The following is a 22,070-nucleotide window of genomic DNA, read 5'->3' as shown; positions in this document are numbered from 1 at the left end:
GATAACGTTTTCCCTAAATGGTTATGAAATCTAACTTCCAGAATAACCCTTATGGTGCCTGCAGTTAGACGGAATCTCTGTTAGATTTTCAAGTTGCTTTTATCAATTGTACTTCTTGGTGACACAATATCCACAATCACAATGTGTATTACTTATCCAAATGTTACTAAAATAGCAAATATTTGGAGGTATTTGAAAAACATTTAGGAGCACTAAGAGATTGACGACATTGCACAATGTTTGTCATTTCAGTTTCTTTTAGTATTTTGAAAACCAACATTATTAAGTGTTTAGTAGTTGTAATGGTATTTTAAAACAATGAGAAGATAAGAGTGTATCTTTATTGAAATCTCTAACAACATACTCTGCACATGTTCAAACCAAATAAATAACAAAAAAACATTTCCATGACGGTTTCCATTTTTGGATCATTATTCATCAAATACTGATTTTAACATACAAAGTACAGCAATATAATATAGCAATGTTGCATTTGCAAACACAAGTACATTTTGGAAACAGTACATAGTTTTTTTAATGATCTTTTGGACCACTGTGTTTTGCAAGACAGCAGGGAGAACCTTCTATATGTGACCAATTTATCAATTACAGTTGGCGGCACTGAGACATATAGAACTGTTGGATTCCTTCTAGAATTATAGTAAATGCATTGGTAAACTCAAAATTGTCATGGTAGTTTTGTAAAAATAAAAGTAAGTCACAACCAGACAAAGTGGTTCCCAAGATTTAACATTCTGTAAAAGTAGATGACCATACCCTGAATTCTGATACCTTCAATAACTTATGCTCTTCAAACAGAGGTTTCTGCAGGCATGTTGTAAATACAATTATCACACAGCCAGTCAGTCCGTCTCCAGAAAAGGTCCCTAGATTGCCTCTGCTTTGAACTTGTGAAGTCAACTGCTTCAATTAAAAGGACGCTGTCTGGTCTAGGAAAAACCAGACAGAAGAAGGTAATACGAGAAATCCGGCCTACCTGTCTCAAGAACCGATTGTTACAAAGGTCAACCACCAGGACCTGGAAAGAAGAATATAGAAGGGTGTGATGTAATTTCTTGGCAGTGAACTACCTGAGCTCTTTCCTGCCTTGTTTGAAGACACTACGGACCATTGTTTGAAGGAAGAAAAGCCCACACATCAGTCAGACGAGAGTTACATCATTGTACCTCTATATCCACTCTCTCTTTCATTACAGATATATTTTACAGAGCTCTTTCATCTGTTCTGTTTCTATATTTAACCTTTAGACTCCCTAGGAACCATTGTGTTTATGTTTCCTTTTTCTACTTAGTAATTCTTTCCTTAGCTTACGCTTAAATTTCTAACTCCAATATTTCTTTGTAAAACAGTTAAGTGGGGTTTCTAGGTTGTCCTCCACACAAAATGACTGGGTCTGGTGATCCTGTATTTTTTTCTGCTGACATTTTACCCTTTTCAACAGCAACGCTCCTGAATGCGAATTCTTATAATTTTGTGATGAGCCCCCATCGTGACCCTAAGAAAGGAGTGTTAACTGGCTTTAAAATAATTTTTTAACTTTATATTAGCATGCACTGTACCACTTTGGTTTATTTGTGAAGAAAATATGTGTACATTTTATTTATTTTAAATGCATTTAGCATGTCCAATTCTTATTTTACCCCCGATTTTCTTTTGGGAATGCTCCATCGCTTTCCCCCTCAACACAAAAATTCCCCACATGGCTCAGAAGACTCAAAGGTTCAGTGGGCATCCTCCAATCCTACAACCCAAGCCTGCTTCCTTTTTCACCAAGAAACTCAAGAGCGGATGTCAGCAAGCTACTGACCTCTGGAGGACAAATGCCAGCCCTGCAGGTGTCTGCCTTTGAGCTCTGGGTGCCTGGCTAGCAGGGTTTGCTGTAGCACAATGAAGGGAAATGGTTTTGCCTCCCTAACCCACGGGAACTACAGAGCCAATGCCACACTCCCTTCAGAGTCCCCAGAAAAGACAGGCTTACTTTGCACAGCCAGGACGGGAACCTGTGCCAAATGACTCAACCTGCGCAGCGCGCGGCTTTGGTTCTACCAGGTGAGCCACTCAGGGACCTTGTGATGAAAATAGTTTCTTACAAATATTTTTACTTTAATTTAGCATAACAGATTTTTGAAGTTACAGACCCAAAATGTTTTCCTGGTATTCTGTTACTTCCTGTGCTGCAGGTCACAGGGTTTGATTGCAGCTAGTCAAATCGGACAATTGGCAGACAACACAGGAAGTTATTAGGTACCAGAAAGCATCTTCAATTGTATACTGTAATTGAAATGGTTGCATATCTAAAATTAGAGTTTTACGAACAAGCAAAGAAGCATATTATATTCAAAGCAGGTAAAGTAGCCTCTTATTATCAATATATGTTTTCAGTGTTGCTTTACGAGAGTTGGGTCAATTTGTTTCCAAGTTAAAAGGACAGCCCGTTTGGTGGTATGACAGCAGTGGAAAGCCCTGATCCCCAGCCTTACCCACTGGCTCACTCACCTCTTCAATGGGTAGCTCTTTGAGCCGGGGCAGGGAGCTGGACAACAGGCCCACGATGAAGGGGGTGGGGGTGCAGACAATGTCAATCATGGAGGGTGGCAACACCGGGATGTAGGTGTGCTGCCAAGCAAAGGGGTACAGCAGGGCAACAACAGCGTGGCAACACTGAGACAGCGTGCTGGCGACAAAGACAGAAGAAAGTCAATACAGGTTCATAATAAGGATGAGTATTTCCGTATATTTTAATAATCAAATACACATAATTAACTAAATGATTAAACTATTACACTATTATACTTTACATCAACTTGCCACCTACATAATTTAATTATACCAAAATTTGAATTAACAGGAAGTGTAACACAAGTATAGTATGCATAAAGTCCAAACAGCAATTAAAGGCAACATAATCACAAATACATATTATAATGAATCAATAAATGATGTCTTCATTGGACAACTATAAAATGTAAATAAATATTTACATTATTTAACTAATTATATTAAATACAGTAAATCTCTCCCAGTCCTGTTATATGTTCTACTAATTATAAATTCTACAATTTATAAATAATGTTGGACAAAGCAGATGTTAAATCATTGAATGTCATTAACTAAATATTGAGATAAACCCTAACCCTAACCTTCAACAGTGCAGATAGTCAATGTATATTTAGCAATCATTGCATTTGGTAGAGCAAGCTGTAATGGTTTGTTGTGATTTGCCAGTATTTCTGCTGCTAGCGCAAGGCATTCTCTCAGTCTCACAGTAAACAGAGTCTGAGGTCTGTGACTGGGCCTCGCTCTGCAGGCAGGTGAAGACATGCTTGTATGCTGTTTATGCTGTTTATGTAGCTCGGCCTTTTATTGCAAAGTATGGATTTTACTGTTTTACTGTCTACTTTGGTAAAATGTCCCCAAACTATTTTTTTTTTTTTTTTCAAATCAGATTGGAAGTTGATTGGCTGCAATCTCATTCATGTTCTATTTGGTATCAGTCTGCTTAATAATAATAATAATATTATTATTATTATTATTATTATTATTATTATTATTATTATTATTGTTATTTGGCCATTTAGAAGACAATTTTATCCAAAGCGACTTACAGAGACTAGGGGGTTAACTATGCATCAACAACTGCCGCTGCAGATTCACTTACAATAGGACCTCGGTTTTACATCTCTTGCGAAGGTTAATAAACACCACAGCAGTTTAAGTATAAACAATTATACCATGACTGTCGACAATAACGCATTACTTGATCTCTTTTCTTTTTTGTAAAATACCTCTATTTTGTAGTCTGTTGTATTAGTTAAATTGAATAATTATATATAGTTGTAATATTTGCAGTGGTGCATTACAACCACTGCCATTACCCATAGCAACATTATTGGTATCACAGTGCACTTTGAAGAACGGCTGTTTTGTTATATCAGGAGCTTGAGGAATTTAGAGCAAAAGAAAGAAATAATGATTAATTTAATAAGTTGGGCTGTAGCGACAGGCTCAGATGGTTAATGTGTCTGTTCAGACCATTTATATTTATATACAATTAGTAATATTCAAATTGTTAAAATCAAAGGTTGATTGACCAACAGAAAAACAAGTCTTGCCTCTGGTCACGTGTTGATCTTACCTTTCTAATATATCATTATATATTATATCAGTCATGTCTTAATATCATGTGTCAATGAGAGCAAAGTCCTGGTGTAGACTATAGAAACACAGAGAACCAACATAGAGTTTTATACGATCAACGGAAGAAAGAAGCAAACCATGCAGTACCAGCAGGTGGCAGCAAATCACACCAAAGTATAAATACCAATCAGGGATACGGAAAGGAGCAGACCGTCTCTGACACTCAATGACATCTCAATAAATAAAGCAGTTCATTAAACAAAAGTCTATTGATGAATGTATTAATTAATTAATTTACTTTTGTGGGATATGTGTGTTTTGTTGTGGGAGTTTACATACAGTCCATGCAATAATTTTTTATTTTTATTTTTTTAAACATAAAAAGGACACCTGGACCAAAAAACACCTGCAATATGAAGTTCATACTCTCCCCTTGTTTTGTGCTGTCACTCATGTTAAAGGGATTAGGCCCATAAAAGAGGGGCCACTCTGGGGAACCAACTTTACACCAGATTTCCATCCTATGAACGAATTAAAGGTGGTAATTATTGAGCAATGGTCACCTATCTCACTGGATAAACACCTTGCCGAGTCCCGTCAAAGCAGTGCCGTCCTGGCTGCCCTGGTGGCTCTACATCAACAAGAAGCAAAGCACCAGGGTGCACAATATACACTGAAACCCTTTAAACAGTAGGATGTAGATTTATTTAAAAGTTAACAGTGGCTCTGGATAGAGGAAAAGAAAAAGAAAAGGAAAAATAAGGCTTACGTCAATGGTTCTTGTGAAATTGAAAGTATTCTTTTTCCAGTGCTGTAGGTTCAATTGTCTGCCAAATAAGGCAGGATATAAACCACTGCTCTGGAAGCCGGACGCAGGGTTTCAAAATCACATCGCAAACCAGCTTTCTGGCCTCCTCTTTTTTTCCAAAAATTACTGTTCTCATGGCAACGTAATAACATAACAACATTCTTTCCTAGTTCACTATTAAAAAAATAACAACCGATAATTTTATTATTCAAATATATTCCTATCTCTCCATTTTTTCCTGTTTTATCTAATTCCTCGAGTCAAACAGCCTGGAGGCTTCTGCTGGAGGGCCTAAGCCTCAGGCTATCCTGAAACAGTTGCCTGCTAATGGAGCTCTAGGTTCAGCAGTGTACCCTGCCTGGACTATCCACTTTGGTCATTGTGATTAATAGGTCTGGGGGTTCTTTTCTGGATCACAACTGAAACCACATGGAACAGGTCTGAGGTACAGGAAAGGTATTAATAACATCGGATAATACACTGAAGAATTCCCAGCGTCTGAATAATAGCGTTTGCCATTTACCATTCCTGTTGATTTCAATAACAAAGGCACCATACTGTGTTAAGTGTGGCTTATATTTCAGGCAAACTCAGCTGTTTGGATCTCGTTATGTGCCATTCACATAGATTTAAAATAACAAATTGTGACAGAAAGACAATGATTCTTGGTGGTAAATCTCCCTCCAAACCTTTAAGGGCGCTAAGTAACGGGAACAGAATACTCTGACTATGTGACCTGACACTTAATTCCGAAGGTTAAAAGGAAGTTGGTCATGTAGAAAAGAGACTGAGCTCCTGTACACTAACTCATTGACCTGGAAGGGAAATGATGTGGCAACCGCGGATTTCAGGAGCGTTTCAGTATCGTGAGTGTTTTGTTTGTTTGTCTTTGTGTAATTTGTCTTGTTTGTAAATCACTAGATGGCTAACACGATTCCAGAGCTGTCGCCGAAGGCCAGCACTAGCTGGAACAACACTGCACTACTGTCACAAAATAAACTGTATCACCCACCATGAGCACTACTGCACACACCCAAGACTGGTGACCGTGTTGATATTATTGTGGGGCAGATACGTATTATTTATTGTTTAGGGTCTAGAAGCCCATTATTGTCTACCCTGTACAGTACACATTGTTGTGTATTGCAGGGGGATTATTGTTTATTGGTCACCATACCTGGATATAATAAATCACACTTTCCAAACTGGATTACAAGGCTCTGTCTGATTAATTACTGCGCTACTTCACTCCTGCACCTGCATACAATCAACCACTTTGCCACACAAACACATTGTTTTATATGGTACAAATCGCTCTTAATAATCCACCAATCAGCTGTTTTCACCTCATTACCTTCCATTCACATAGATTTGAATAAAAAAGACAACACTTTACTGTAGTAAAAGCTTTACAGTTCGATCAATCAGCTGTTTACACCTTGTTACTGAGCGATTAGCTCTGTACTGTACCTTGGCTACTTAATCCCTGTACGCAGAGTCAGGTTTATTTACAGTTTGAAAAAACAGCACTGACTGCAACAGCAAGCATGGCTGGAAAGAGAAAAGCGATGAGCATCAGCACAAAAATTCAGTGTAAATAAAATCCCTGATCTCAACATCATCGAGTCTGTCTGGGATTACATGAAGAGAGAGAAGCAACTGAGGCTGCCTAAATCCACAGAAGAACTGGTTAGTTTTCCAAGATGTTTGGGCCAACCTACCTGTCAGGTTCCTTCAAAAACTGTGGAAAAGTGTACCTAGAAGAATTGATGCTGTTTTGAAGGCAAAGGGTGGTCACACCAAATATGGATTTGATTTAGATTTTTCTCCTGTTCACTCACTTTGCATTTTGTTAATTGATAAATATAAACTATTAACATGTCTATTTTTGAAAGCATTCTTACATTACAGCATTTTTTCACACCTGCCTAAAACTTTTGGACAGTACTCTGTGTGTATGTGTGTGTGTGTGTGTGTGTGTGTATATATATATATATATATATATATATATATATATATATATATATATATATATATATACATACACAGCTCTGGATTAAGAGACCACTGCAAAATGATCAGTTTCTCTGGTTTTACTATTTATAGGTATGTGTTTGGGTAAAATGAACATTTTTGTTTTATTCTATAAACTACTGACAACATTCCTCCCAAATTCCAAATAAAAATATTGTCATTTAGAGCATTTATTTGCAGAAAATGACAACTGGTCAAAATAACAAAAAAGATGCAGTGTTGTCAGACCTTGAATAATGCAAAGAAAATAAGTTCATATTCATTTGTAAACAACACAATACTAATGTTTTAACTTAGGAAGAGTTCAGAAATCAATATTTGGTGGAATAACCCTGATTTTCAATCACAGCTTTCATGCATCTTGGCATGCTCTCCACCAGTCTTTCACATTGATGTTGGGTGACTTTATGCCACTCCTGGAGCAAAAATTCAAGCAGCTCGGCTTTGTTTGATGGCTTGTGACCATCAATCTTCCTCTTGATCACATTCCAGAAGTTTTCAATGGGGCTCAGGTCTGGAGATTGGGCTGGCCATGACAGGGTCTTGATCTGGTGGTCCTCCATCCACACCTTGATTGACCTGGCTGTGTGGCATGGAGCATTGTCCTGCTGGAAAAAACAATCCTCAGAGTTGGGGAACATTGTCAGAGCAGAAGGAAGCAAGTTTTCTTCCAGGACAACCTTGTACTTGGCTTGATTCATGCGTCCTTCACAAAGACAAATCTGCCTGATTCCAGCCTTGCTGAAGCACCCCCAGATCATCACCGATCCTCCACCACATTTCACAGTGGGTGCGAGACACTGTGGCTTGTAGGCCTCTCCAGGTCTCCGTCTAACCATTAGACGACCAGGTGTTGGGCAAAGCTGAAAATTGGACTCATCAGAGAAGATGACCTTACTCCAGTCCTCTACGGTCCAATCCTTATGGTCTTTTGCAAACCTCAGCCTGGCTCTTCTTTGCTTCTCATTGATGAAGGGCTTTTTTCTAGCTTTGCACGACTTCAGCCCTGCCCCTAGGAGCCTGTTTCGAACCGTCCTCGCCGTGCACTTCACCCCAGCTGCCGTTTGCCATTCTTTTTGTAGGTCACTTGATGTCATCCTACTGTTGCTGAGTGACATTCGAATGAGTTGGCGGTCATCCCGGTCAGTGGAGAGTCGTTTTCGCCCTCTGCCGGTCTGTAGCTTTGTTGTCCCCAATGTGTGCTGCTTGACCTTGTTCTTATGAACCGCCGTCTTTGAAATTTTAAGGATGGAAGCAACCCGACACTCACTGTATCCCTCTGCCAGTAAAGCCAGAATTGAACCCTTCTTTTCCTCACTCAAAACTTTCCTTTTCAACTCTTTGGGCATGGTCAATAGTTATTTTTTGATTCCAATTACTTTTGAGGTACTACTAGCACTGTTTTGCCATCCAGCTGGTCCTATTGCAAGAGGATAGTGATGACCACAGGAGTGGTTTTTATACTTTTCCTCATTAAATAAGATTTGGGTCAGGTGATCCCCTAATCAGTACCTCATTCAATAGAATGAGGTGTGCCTGTGTTGGAATTCAACAGACACTGGAATGGAATGGCTGCCATACATGTAGAGATGCTGATTTAAGAAAAATTTGCAGTGGTCTCTTAATTTTTTCCAGAGCTGTATATATATATATATATATATATATATATATATATATATATATATATATATATATATATTAATTTATAATATTCAGTGTAATACGTGTCTTAAAATCTTAATAAAGATTTTTAACTACAGACACACGTTTGTTTTGTTTACTGTACTGGTGATTGGGGGACATTTTGAATGTCAGGTTATTGATTGGGAGTTTATACCATCCATCTGTTAATGTGGACAAATCACGTTAACACTGTTCTAAGCGGTGGTGACTTTACAAATAACTCGATAGATTTTAAACACATACTGCAATATTATTGCTGTGGTACCAACCAATGGATCATACCACTAGCTTTCCTTGTAATACCACCAACCCTGCAGTTCAGAGAAAATCTATTGCCATTGTCATTACATATTATATGGAAGGGGCTACCTCTAAAACTTCAAGAATGTGACCATGCACTTTGCATTTACGGGAGAAAAAAACATGAAGTACAAACAATTGATGACTACCACAAGTGGAGGCACAGGCTGGCTTTTAAGGCAGATTTTGTTTTGAAATCTCTATTCAACAGAGTTGTTCCTAACTCCTATCCAACAACACGTGGAAAATATAAACTGTAGTTGTTGTGTGGCACGCTGGAGCTTTGTTTGGCTGCATTTCAGCTGCTGTAGTAATGCTTTACTTCTGTGAAGTGGTTTGAGTTGTTAATCCTGTATGTGAATGGTGATATATGTGTGAATTGTATACTGTATTGTGGAGTGTATTAAAATAGCATTTTCCTTGCACAAACCCAGATAATCATTAAGTTATATATTATAACCCTACTTCCTTGAAATATAAAAGTTATCCTTTACCCACTGGGATATACCTCTTTGTAGCCCAATTTACCTGATCACGTATATCAAAGATGCTCAGAGAGACAATTCTGTGTCAGCCAGGGTTAGTACAGAGCAGGGTTAGTACCAAGCATGACATTCTTCCTGGCCTCCATGAAAAATAGGCAGGCTTTAGCAATGGCAAATGCTTGCATTTCACCTCCTCACTTCACAGAGGTGATTGCTAGTAGGAAAACTGCCTTCAAAGGTAAATATTTCAGCTCTGCTAAATGCAGGGTCTCAAATGGTGGTTTCGTAAGCACGATAAACACCACAATCAAAGCGAAGGACAAGCTCCTTCTTAGGAAGATGTAACCTCTAAGCTCCCTTCAAAAACTTTCCCGCCAGGAAGTGAACTCCTGGGAGGACAGTCTATTTTAATACAGCAAGCTGAGATAGCTGCCAGGTATACCTACTATGAGACTTAAGTTTGAAGTGTGCGTATATTTAAGTATATATGGTAACTTGCCATGCTGTGCACAGTAAATAGGATACTGCGAAACTGTTCGGGTGTTGAAAGATACACACAGGCACACGTGAGAGAAGAACTAAAATAAACAGTGATCTCCGTCTTTTTTATAAACTGGAACCAGATGGAATCACCCAATGTCTGTGGAGGACTCGGCAACAAGCGATTGAGCAATGCCGCTAAGGTTAAAACAAGACACAAAGTCGTCCAGTGCAATGCTGGGAACCCCACGGAACTGGTTTGATTGCCGAACGGTAACCGGTTGCAGTACCACTCAGTAATCGATTTTGGTACGATTGGGGTACTCTTGGTACCAAGTGTAAAAAGCGTGTAGAACGGGTTTGGTGGCCGATCAGTGACTGGTCTCTGTGTAAAAATGTATAAAAACACTGGTACTGACGGTAAATAAATAGGCTATACTGGCAGAAAAGGAGCACTTGGTGCTAAACACGGACTAGGAGCCGACTGAGGGGCTCAGAGCTGATCGATACAGGCTAGGCACTGAACCATGGAGGCAGGTGGTGGTGCTCAGGAAAGTGAGGCCACTTGATAAGAATGCACAGCTTGTACCAGCGATTTGATGCAAGGCTGAGATCTGCCAGCTGACTAGCTGCTACTAGCAGCCTTCGCTAAAGTGATGCTGAATCAGCTGCTTACCAAAGCAGCATAAGACACTGGGGAGACGTTCTCCTCGGCTGTAGTAGACTTCAGTCAACAGAGTAGCTGTAAACAGCCTTTTTAACACTAGCCAGTGTCTCGTCCCGAAGTGCAGAGAAGCAACTGGGGCTGTCTGTGCAACAGGCTTTGTAGCATACCAACAGGGATACTTCTGCCTTGGAACTATCTCCCTAGAGAGAAAATGTAATTTACTTTTCTTTCCTAATGTTAGTAATACAAATATTACTCCCTCGCTTTTTTTGCGCTAGAAAGATAGAGAAAAAAAATAAAAAGAAAAGGCTCCCGAAGGAGCGGAGTAGCAAGAAGAGCGTGGAGTTTGCCCAAAGAGGGAACTGGATCCTGGGGAAGGAGCAGGGAAACCTGTTGGCTTATAGCGGTGCACAAGACCAGGCTGGGAAGTAACTAGAAGTGAAGGCCAAATGTTCATCAAAAGTATGATATATACCAGCAGTGTGAATATTTTCCCTGAAGGAAGAGAGAGAGAAGTAGAAAAATATGACTTTTCACAAAACAACCATGACGGACGCGCAGGCTCCTTCCGAAAAACAATCTGTCCAAAAATTATGTTTTATGAAAATATTTCCATGCTCTGATGATCTAAATCATGTTGTATTTGTTATTACTGTGCCAATATTGTGAAATATTGCGAAACGCTTTTACTATGTACAGAATACAGAATATCTACTAAACTCTCTGACCTTCAAAATACTAACAGTGGGAAATACGCAACAATGACTAACTTACAACTGTGGAACTTGAAAATGCTAAATATTGTGCAAAATGTCAGGATGTTCCCTGTACTGTGCCCGGCCCCCTCACGGCTCACTCACCTCAGCTTGTCGGCAGTGAAGATCACCCTCCTCTCCAACAGTAAAGAGGCGAACACTCGAACCAGCAGCCGCACGTTCAGTGAGGAGAACAGGCACTCGAAATCCACATGCTCCAGCCGCGAGTCCGATGGGCGGCACAGCTCGATCACCTGAGGGAGGGGCAGGGGGACAGGTCAGCATTGACGTCCTGATTTCATTGTACTATTGCCAAGGTTACCATCATTGAATGGAAGACAGGTTGGCAAAGTTGGCCCGTCCATGTCTCCAAACATGTTCTAAATTATTTAACTGAACCACATAAACCTTCATTCACCAGTAATTTATTATTTTATTATACCAATAAAACTCAGAGTGAATTGGTCCTCCAGGACTGGAAATGCCCACCCTTGGATTAGATTTACCTTGTTTGTTTAGTGATTGTCTCTTTTTAGTAAGTTAAAATTAAACCTTTTTACAGGAAATGAAACATCAAATGTTTGCTGCTGACAGTTCTATTTACACGGGAAGAGGAACTGAGGTATTCTTTGGGAATCAGCTGGATAAGGCCATCATTTTTACCTGTATTGGATACTGAGAAAGACACCTAGTGTAACTAACTTCCTGACCGTGATACTTAGTTATATTTTATATACTAGTCCAAAAAAAAAAGACATGGGGTATTTGAAATGGTACAGGGTGACATTGATCTGGTTATAATTACAAATCCAGTATCCACCTCGGTCCCTGAGCCAGGGAGGAAGTTTTTGACGGTGATGGTCCTGCCAGGCGCAGGGAACGGCGCCTCCATGATGCTTCTCATAAAGGGCTGGACGAGAGCTGGGGAGATCGCCCTCCTCTTCTCCACCTCATCCAGGATCTACAAGGTGACAGAGTATGCTGATGTTTCAAACCTGCCATGTTACCGCACTCAAAGAGCAAGAAGCACAAGGGATGTTCGTAGTTTTAGTAAAATAATTGATTAGCATGGCATAGATGGTACAGTAATTCCACCTTGCATTATTGGGTGCTTTAAAAGATGTTTTCTACAGAATTGAAATTAATTGAAAGGTGGCTAGGTGGCAAATAAAAACAAAGATAATGTCACAAACAGAGGCATTTATATCAATTCCATGTAAGAATTTAAAATAGACAGCCACGCTGTGTGCCTTGTTACTGATGGGCTGCCAGACAGCCCCACTGGAGGAGCAGACCCCCCCCTCCATGTGGTGTATCTGAATAGTAAGTACAGCCAGACCTTTGGAGATCTAGATACAAAGACAACCCTGGAGGAAGAAAAAAGTTTGCCTGACATTGCTTGAATATTCAATTTAAAAGCACCAATACTTCTAAGAAAAACAAGAAATAGATAAAAAAAAAAACATGGGTACAGTACCTTTGAAAACAGGTCAAAGCACCCCAACCGGCTCACAATACAGTACACCTCTGGCAGTCGCCTTCCCTTTCCACTGGGCTACAATTGCAAATAAAATAAAAACCCATGCACAGTAAATAAACTTAGCTTTCTAGCTATATATTTTGAGTTTCAAAATATTTTTATACTGGACTACAACATGAAAGGAGATAATAAACTATGAACAATCTGTATACTTAATTACTGTATGACTATTCCATCCATGTAACAATTGAGTAGATATAAAATGAGCAAGGAGTTATTGATTTAACATTTTGTAACAATAAATATAGTAAAACAGCTTAAACCTTTCCTGATTGGTGTTACCTACAGTCTTAAAGGGGGATCACACTAGCTATTTTTTCTTAGAATTTTTGGCATTTTTCAGAATGATATATGCAGTGTCTTTTGGCATCAAATACATAGCTTGGCTCTTTACCAGTAAACGTCGACAGTATCCAAATCTCCTGCTCCCATCCTCTCCAGTCAGCACGAACGAGAAGGTTTCACTGAAAAAATAAGAACAAATATATATTTTTACATCAAACAATTCCAAGGCATGACCTAAAGCTGACAGCATTTAAAACTGAAGTCATCTCAAGTTATCAGAGTTTTGCAAACAAGTGAACTAAATAAACATTAGGCACTGAAGCGAAGTTTCAAATGGAAAAGCATCAACCCCCTCGGATCTGTATTTACATGATGGTACCAAGTCAGAAAAAGGTACTTGCACTGATAACTTGCAGGGTGCTTTAAACCTAAACAGAATTTATTTTTTCTTTCAGAAAATTATCACATGACCAATTCAATCCACATCCAAAATATCTGTTATTTACCCGACCTTCTTATTCCTTAAGTCTTGCTTCCTCTTTCCTCTTTAGCCCCCTCTAAACTCAACTTAGCTGTGTAGAGCAGTTCAAGTACTCGGTTGCAGACAGCCATCACAGACCAACTTTGCATTGACCTTATTTGGTTAAGCCACCATCCATTGCACTACACCTCACAGGAAGACATCCTTAACTTTAGGCAATTAAAAGCTACTGTTTAAAAGTGAAGTCATTCTAAACACTACCACCTTAGGTCACTTTATTTTTGTACATGTTGCAATTTTCAAATTAGGTTTTTTCAACAAATATCCTTAAAAAGCACTGCAGTCTCCAACATTCATGAATATAGGAACGACTGGCACAGCAATGCCAGAGTGAAGTGAATGGATTAACCTGGCAAAGTTCTGCACTGGCGCCCAGTCTTTGGCATCGGGGAAACAGAACTGGGGGATCACCTTCAGCTGGTCCTCCGTCTCGCGCATGAACTTGAAGCCTCGCTCCAGCTGGCAACATCAAACAAGCCGTCAAGCTAATAATTTATTATTAGGTTTTATTTATCTGTGTTTATTGTTTGTTTTGGACAACTTGCCTTTTGTTTTGTGTGTTTAAAGTTGTGTTTGATTTTATAAAGAAAGGCTGCATTTGCATTTCACCCCACAGTTCTGAGTCTGTCTACTTCCTGGTCTGATGTCACCCACCAAGCCATCTGTGACACCCCCTTACTAACACTACTACTAAATACAAAAGAAATCCAGTGGAAATAGCCAGTTAGTCACTTTGCAAAACACTGCATTGCTTGTTTTTTATATGCTCCTTGAGACCAATGTTGGATATATTAAGCAGTTAATATAAGAACACTTATAACTGTCAGATACACAACAGGGCCCTTTTAAGACCCATGGCAGTGATCTTATATATTAGCTTTCTATTGTTTGTTGCCTCACCCTGACAGTAGTGGAGCAAAGTGGCCAAATAACTTTACAATCCCCCTAGGTAGATGGTATGTGTGCTCATTCATAACTGATTCTTGTATTGTCTTTTCAGGCCCAGCCTTACCTTGAGTGGGAACTGCTGTGTGACCTCAGGAAGGTACGGCACCCCTGCCTGCTTCTTGTGCAGCGCCACCACCAGGAAGTACTCGAACAGCTTGCGCTCCGGCAGGTCCAGCAGGTCCCTCTCCTGGGTGCGGTAGCGGCCTGTCTGCTTCAGCATGGACTGCACGTGCACCAGCCGCTGGCTATGAGCTGGTGGACAGAGAGGCACAGCATCACTGTAGCATAAACACGACAGCATCACTATACAGTAGCATCAACACAACTCATACACACACGCTCATTTTACTAGCTTAGTGAGCACATTGCAGTGACTCCCATTTTATTATAACTTAAAACAAGAAATCTCCACGTAGTTTGAAAGTAGAGGGGGAACACAACTCTTCTAGTTCTTGAATAAAGCTTTTTTTTTAGGAAAAAGACCAGGGGTGTCATTTGGGGAGGAGCCGACAGGGGCGGCCTCCTCTGCAAAGCTCGCCAGTGGGGGCCCCAAATGGCAGTTTGTGTGAGAAGTTAAAAGGCTTAATGGAAAGTGCTCATACTTTGGGATATCGAAAGTGCAGCGACTAGCCTGACATTAATGTAACATTGTTGAATGAAACATTCTCTTTGATCTTGCCAAAAGCTGCAGTGATACTATGTTTTAAAATTGTTCTGCCTAAAAAAACATCATAGCAACAGCCTCTCGCAAGTTATTGCGATGATTTTCATTTGCAAGATGTGTTCTGGGAACTTAAAAGTAAAACTTAACAGTAAAAGTGCTTAGCTTCTAAGATCTATCACGTCACAGCAACTAAGCAAATGGCAAAATAATAGCTTATAGGTTATAAAAACCTTTTTGATAGAAACCTGGCGCCAGCCCTGATAACAGCCAGTGCCATTTGAACTAATTAAGAAGTTACTGAGTCGAAGAGGGGAACAAAATGCTAAGCTCGCGCCACTGGTAGTTTTTATTCTCTTTTTGTGCTGGTACAACTCTAAAAGGAGACTTGTATTACTTATACTTATATCTTACTAAAAATCATCAAGGTAGTCATCACTCTTCCAGTAAACACTGCAAACAATGAGCGTCTGTTTTCCGTTTCACGTTTGGTTAATTTACGAACTTCCAAGACCAATCCACGTCTGAGTGATCTGCTTGTAAGGCAACTGAAAAATCATTGGTAAAAAAACTTGATTTTGATGTCCTGGTTGACATCCTTGCAAAATAAAGCCTAGACGATATCTGCTGCTTCACTAGGTTTATTCATGCAATGCCAGAGGTTATTTTTTTTTTTAAGTCTGTTGCAGAGAGGGGGCCCCTAAATGCATTCTTTGTGCCCCCCCCCCCCAGCCTTTTGTGAAGTGACACCCCTGAAAGAGACAATCATAATTTTCCCCTCCATTTGTTGGTGTCTATGTCCTCACTTCTACAGCACAGTGAAGTACACACACACACCACATGTTACTACCTATTTAAGACCATTTTCTTCCAATTTGCAAACAACATTATAAATCACCCTTTGTTAGGAAAAGCTCTCAATTACAACCATTGTTCTTGGTCTCATCAGTCGTAATAATAATAATAGCAGTATTTAGGATTCTTTACACCAAAACTGGTACTGTTAGTGCATTCTCGGCACAGCAGACCAGTTAATCGGGTCCAGTCTTGGATATGATCCTCTATAATTATGTAGTTAATTCCATATAAGACTGGAAATATTTAATTAGACACAGTATCGTGACAGGGAGGACTCTGTTGATGGTTCAGCTGCGCTGCTGCTTAGTAAACAGGAAGGCTTGCACGGAGCTGAGCTGATCGGGAGGTCTGGATTGGCTGGGGGGTGTGCCTGGGGAGCCTATGCTGTTTAAGAACCCAGCAGTGCCAGTGTTCGAGGCCACTGCAATGCCATTGCTACATAGGCGGGCGCTGGGCGAAAGCTTGCTTGTTGACATCCAAGATGCGAGCGTCCACTCCACGGAGAGAACTACTTACTACACGAAATCCTCAACTCCCCCATGAAGGCGCTGCTCAGCCGGCACCGTCAGAAAGAGCCAGAGTCGCCATGAGGATGCTGGGACTCCAGGAGCCCTAAAGTAGGTCTGTTTAGAGGATGTAATCCCAAAACTAAGCTCAGTGAGGGTTAGTAGTGTAGTAGGTTGTTGGAGCGGGACGTTCCTTTTAGTGGGAATATGATAGAATGACTCTTGGTGATAAATCTCCCTCCCGACCTGTGAGGGTACTGTGTAAAGGGAACAGAGTGACCTGGACTGGATGGCCTGACAATTCATTCCCAGGCTAGGTGGAAGTTGGCCATCTAGAAAGGGGGCACAGCTGCTGTACATTAAGTCATCACTCCAGAAGAAAAGTGATGTGGCAAGTGCAGATTGGAGGAAAAACGGCTGCATTCGCTAACCAAGGGGGCATGACTGAAGGTACAAAAAAGGGGACATGGCTAGGTGATCTGTTCCTTTGTAATGGTTGAGCTTAACTGGAAGGCGTACAGTAGAATTATTGTGGAGAGTGCTTTGTTTGTTTTATCGTGTCTAAAATCTACTTGTTTGTTGTTATTAGACGACTAACATAATCCAGAGCTGCCGCTACATGCCAGCACTAAACACAGACAACACTACACCTTGGTCACGAATAAACTGTAACTCACCACAAGCACAATAGCAATCACTCTGGACTTTGTGTGTGTTCTACTGTGTTTATTATTTACAAACTGCGTCATATTATTTCGAGACTGCAACCCGTTGTTTAGAAACAGTGCAATACACATTACTGTGTATTGCCTGGGGTTATTCTTTGTGGTCGCCTGACCAGGATTATAATAATAAAACCCATTTGGATCGTGAACTTTGTTGTCTGTCTTCTGTTTCACAATCACATCATCACTACACCTGCGCACAGGCAAACATTTATTTTTAGCATTGTTTTGTTTTGTTTTCTTTATTAAATCTGGGGCTAGGATTACCATTGTTGGTACCCTAGTGTCGGGGCCAGTGTTTATTAAATCTGTGCACCAGTGAGGCATGTCAACACCCAATGCTCTGTGTCTGACTTCTTATTTATCAGTGACGACCAACGTAGGTAACATTACCCAATTACAAGCAGAGCTTTCTTTTTATAAAGTTAGGTAATGTCTTGAATGTAAACCTACATACACACAAATAGAAGTGACTTTGACTTCTTTGTAAAGTTCTGATTCGATAAGCAAAGGGTGCTGGTGAGACATTTACCTTTCAGCTTCTCTTCTGTGTCGCTCTCAGATTCACTGTTCTCATCTGTAACTGGAAAATAAAATGGAGGTTTTACATTAACAAGATATGTTTGTATTTTAAATAGTCATAAACAGTCAGTTTCTTGTTTAGAGACCAATTGAATTTGTGTTTCATGCAAGTTGACTGCTGTTGAGAATATCTGGCATGCCTCTGGAAGATTCCACCTATACCTTTGCCAGAGCTGGACTCTGTGGATTGAGACACCCTCTTCATGCGCTTCTTCCCTCGGCGGGCTTCGTAAATACCGTTGATCTTCAACACCAGCTGGAATAAAATCAATTAATCAATTAAAGTTTCAATCGGCTATCCTCCATACCCCCCACGGTATTTTTACACATTATTTTTGCAGTTTTCTCATGCTTTTCCCATGGTTATGATATGCCTTTACCATAGTTTACACTGGTTTTCCATGCTTATTAACATGCATTACCCTACCTCGATATTCTTTACCATGCTTTATTACATTTAGCTATGCCTTTACCAGACAAGATTCGTTCACTGTTGTTTATTCAGCAACGCTGCTGAATGCAAACATCTTGGAAAGCCCACCTTTGGGATCTTCCTGCGGCGCCGGTTGTTGGGGTCTCCCGAAAGGCAGGGGGTGTCATCAGGACTGCTGGGGGTGGAGGGGGGGCTGACTCTGGAGGGGGAACACGCACCCTCGCGATTTGTCTTCCGCAGGTCAAGCAGCTTGAAGCTGCGTCGCTCTGAGTTCTGCCGGAAGAAACCCGACTTGGAGGGGAGCTGCAGGAGAGGTTGGAGGAACAGGGAATCTTCAGACAGGAAGTACTCAACACTGCTGTCTTATGTCAAGGGGACACGACTAATAAAAATTAGGTTAATGGCCTCATTCTGTCAGTGTAGTTCATATAGCACTAGAAATACATAACTGTATGAAGTCTGTATCTCAGTTGGTTTCTGAGGTATGAAATGTTGCATCTGGGCGGATTTGCTAATACATTCAAGCCCCCCTATGGGGGACATTCAAACAGTCTTTAAAGTAATTGTGAAGAAGGGAGGCTTCCTGAACAGACAATGACAATGCATAGAAATGCTGGTGTTACCTTTACACTCACGGAAAGTTATAATGACCAGGTACCTACATGCAGTGTTCCTTACAGACTTTCAAATGAAGCTAAAATCTAAATAAAAGACAAAAGCTCACTCTATCCTAAAGAGTCTACCTCTACCTTCACCCAAAAATTTAGCAGAGTGCAAATCACTTTTTTTTCTTTATATTTTATAAACCCTAGGGTTATATTACCTCATTATATATATATACAACCCTAGGGTCAGCCTACACTGGTAATACCTTAGAGGGGGTGCCAGGGGCAGATAAAGGCGATGAGAGGGGCAGAATACACTTATTCCCCACACAGCGGCTCTCTGTCTCAATATCTTCATAGGGGTTTTCCTTTGAAGGGGGGTCTGCAGAAACAAAGGGAGAGACACACGTGGCATTCACATTGGAGTATCAATGCACAAGACCCAGATTCTAGCAAGCGCTTTTTTACTTCCCACTACTGTAGTTCGAATATTTTATTTCCAGTATATACAGCGTACAGTCATCATTATTTTGTGACAACATGTTAAACATATTAAAGTCAATTCAAACAATAATACAACAACCATCAAATAACTATGTAACCATGGTAGACGAACAAAAGAAATATGAAAAAAAATACTGAGAGAGAGAGATAGGGCAAGATAAGAGTCCTGACCGGCTATTCAAAATAAGATAAAGGGAAGCCTAGGAAGGCAAGAGAGTTTTAGCTGATTTAAATTGGGCTTGACCGTTTTCAATAGTATTAAAGTAAACAAATAACAAAATGTACACAAACTTAATCGCTTTTTGGATTAAATGCTATTTGTGGAAAAAACTAGGTCCATACGAAGAATGCAAGCTGAATGAAGAAAGCTAGTTATTTTCAAAGCTTGAAGTGAATATTGAAAGGTATGAAAGTTTACTAATGTTTTGCTTGCCTTTGTTTGTGCACGTTTCAACTTGTCACAGATTTATTGTTTAGGTACTTATTGTCTGTTTGAGCATTACCAGTATTCTCATTGTAAGCTTTGTTTATCTTTTAAAAAACTGCGGTTGATGGCAGAGGTAGGCTCTTTCCAGGAGTGGCTGCGAGAGAGACAGAGACCGGAGACAGACTGCTGTACTTTAATTTAATTTTGGATCATTCGTTTTCTTATTTCCACTTAATGAAAGGTGGTTTTGAATTATTTTATATAAAGTTCTTCCAGTCTCTCCAACATATTTTATTTCGTCACATTTTTCAAAGGCTAGTCCATAAACAACATTGCTATTTTCACAGTAGGTATTAGTTTTTAGTGGGTATGTGTTGCTCTTATGTTTAATTATATTTTTACTTTTGCCCATGTATTTACACACTTTACATGTAATAGTGCAAGTATTTGTAGAAACAATTCAGTCAATTATTATTTTATGAATATGAAAAAAAATACTATATCAAAGTGCTATTTAAAATAAGACATGAAACTAATTATTCTACATTATTACAGTATTATTATACATATCAGTGCTTGTATTACTTGTTAAACTAGTTGTGGTTTTGCAGTGCTCTGCATTTGACTCCAGTCTGCACAATATGCACACTTCTCTGAAACTGTTTCTATAGGGGACAATTTTAGGTATACCAGGAAATGGCATCATAGGTAAAAAACACGTTTTTTTTTTTTTTAAAGATAAAGAAAGCTTATAGTAAGAATTATATAATTATTTTGATATTCAAATGGCCAAAGAAAAACTAAACAATACATCTGAGAAAAGTTCAAATGTACATAAAACAAAGGCAAGCAGAACATTAGTAAACTTTCATCAATAGTCGCTTTAAACTACTTTAATCTTTTTGATAATGTAATGAATTCTCCAGTATTAAAAACAAACAAAAAAAACCACCAAAACAGTTTATCTTGCTACAAAATGTCTCTTCTATCTTGTCATCTTCTTCCATCTTTTCATATTCCACCCTGTCCCTCACTGCTAGACTGTTAGGGTTATTAAGTTGGATAGTGCCCACGTTTTGTTATGAGGTTCCGTTACCCAAATTAACACACACACACACACACACACACACACACACACACACACTAAGTATATGCCCTCAGGGTGTATTCACATACTCAGGGTGTGATCATGTTTCCTTATTTATAATAAACCAATCTAGTGTGAGAGGAGGCTTGGTGAGTGCTGCTGGCAGGCAGTGTGTGTGGGGGGGAGGAAGAGAGAGAGAGCACCTTTCACATAACTGATTATTACAAGCATTGCAGCACTTCATTGTCAGAGCAACAACGCCAATTAAAGGCTATTTTTAAACCAGACAGCTATTTTGTTTAACTACATGTAATAAGGCAGGGTGAGGTAAAAAAAAAGCAGTTTTAAAATAAGGTTTCAGTCACTTCTCTAATTTAAATTTAAATGTATTTTATTTATGTAGTGCCTTTCTTACCACAGTATCTCAAAGCACTTCACATGTCGGTTAAAACAGAACAAAAGTATGTAGTATCAAGTCAAGTAAAAATTACAATTAACAGTAAATATTTATAATAATAACACTATGTAACACAATTTTTGTTCCTGGGTAGTAAGTGTTATTTCCTAATTGCTTATGCCTCAAACGTATTGAAAATGGCTATTATTCCCCACAAACTTTGCTTTTGTGACCAGGACAGTGATATTTCAAAATATCACTATTTCCAATGGGAAAATGGGCAAATGTGTGTCTTTTCGTTCACATAAAGTAAAAAAAAAACAACATATGAATCCAAATTAACATGTATTTATACTAAAGTAATACAAAAAAGACTACAAAAGATTTAGAAGTGAGTAGTTTTTCGAGATTTACAATTATACTGTATTTACAAAAGCAAAGTTTGTGGGGAATAATAGCCATGTTCTATACTTTTGAGGCATAAGCAATTAGGAAATAACACTTACTACCCAGGAACAATTTTTTTTTTTTTTTTTTGTTACACAGTGTAATAATATCAATACTATAACAAATCTAAATATTAATCTGCAATAACAAATTG

The 22,070-nt window shown here is 39.4% G+C and overlaps 1 protein-coding gene across 1 annotated transcript in view; it reads right to left on the bottom strand.

The window, feature by feature from the left end:
• The window catches only part of si:dkey-82f1.1 (DENN domain-containing protein 2A), a 58,436-nt gene that overhangs the window by 4,920 nt on the left and 31,446 nt on the right, over positions 1-22,070 (bottom strand). The window contains exons 5-16 of the mRNA XM_041255264.1: positions 19,321-19,436; positions 18,558-18,752; positions 18,179-18,272; positions 17,967-18,017; positions 14,749-14,936; positions 14,086-14,195; positions 13,305-13,374; positions 12,848-12,925; positions 12,191-12,331; positions 11,476-11,624; positions 2,518-2,695; positions 998-1,039 (exon numbers count right to left, since the gene is read on the bottom strand). Coding sequence (XP_041111198.1) covers positions 998-1,039; positions 2,518-2,695; positions 11,476-11,624; positions 12,191-12,331; positions 12,848-12,925; positions 13,305-13,374; positions 14,086-14,195; positions 14,749-14,936; positions 17,967-18,017; positions 18,179-18,272; positions 18,558-18,752; positions 19,321-19,436 — 1,412 coding nt within the window. The remainder of the gene's footprint in view (positions 1-997; positions 1,040-2,517; positions 2,696-11,475; positions 11,625-12,190; positions 12,332-12,847; positions 12,926-13,304; positions 13,375-14,085; positions 14,196-14,748; positions 14,937-17,966; positions 18,018-18,178; positions 18,273-18,557; positions 18,753-19,320; positions 19,437-22,070) is intronic.

Source organism: Polyodon spathula, chromosome 7, assembly GCF_017654505.1.
Source record: "Polyodon spathula isolate WHYD16114869_AA chromosome 7, ASM1765450v1, whole genome shotgun sequence".
Taxonomy (NCBI): Eukaryota; Metazoa; Chordata; class Actinopteri; order Acipenseriformes; family Polyodontidae; genus Polyodon; species Polyodon spathula.
Note: the sequence above shows the minus strand (reverse complement) of the source record. Positions and strands in the feature narration are given on the sequence as shown.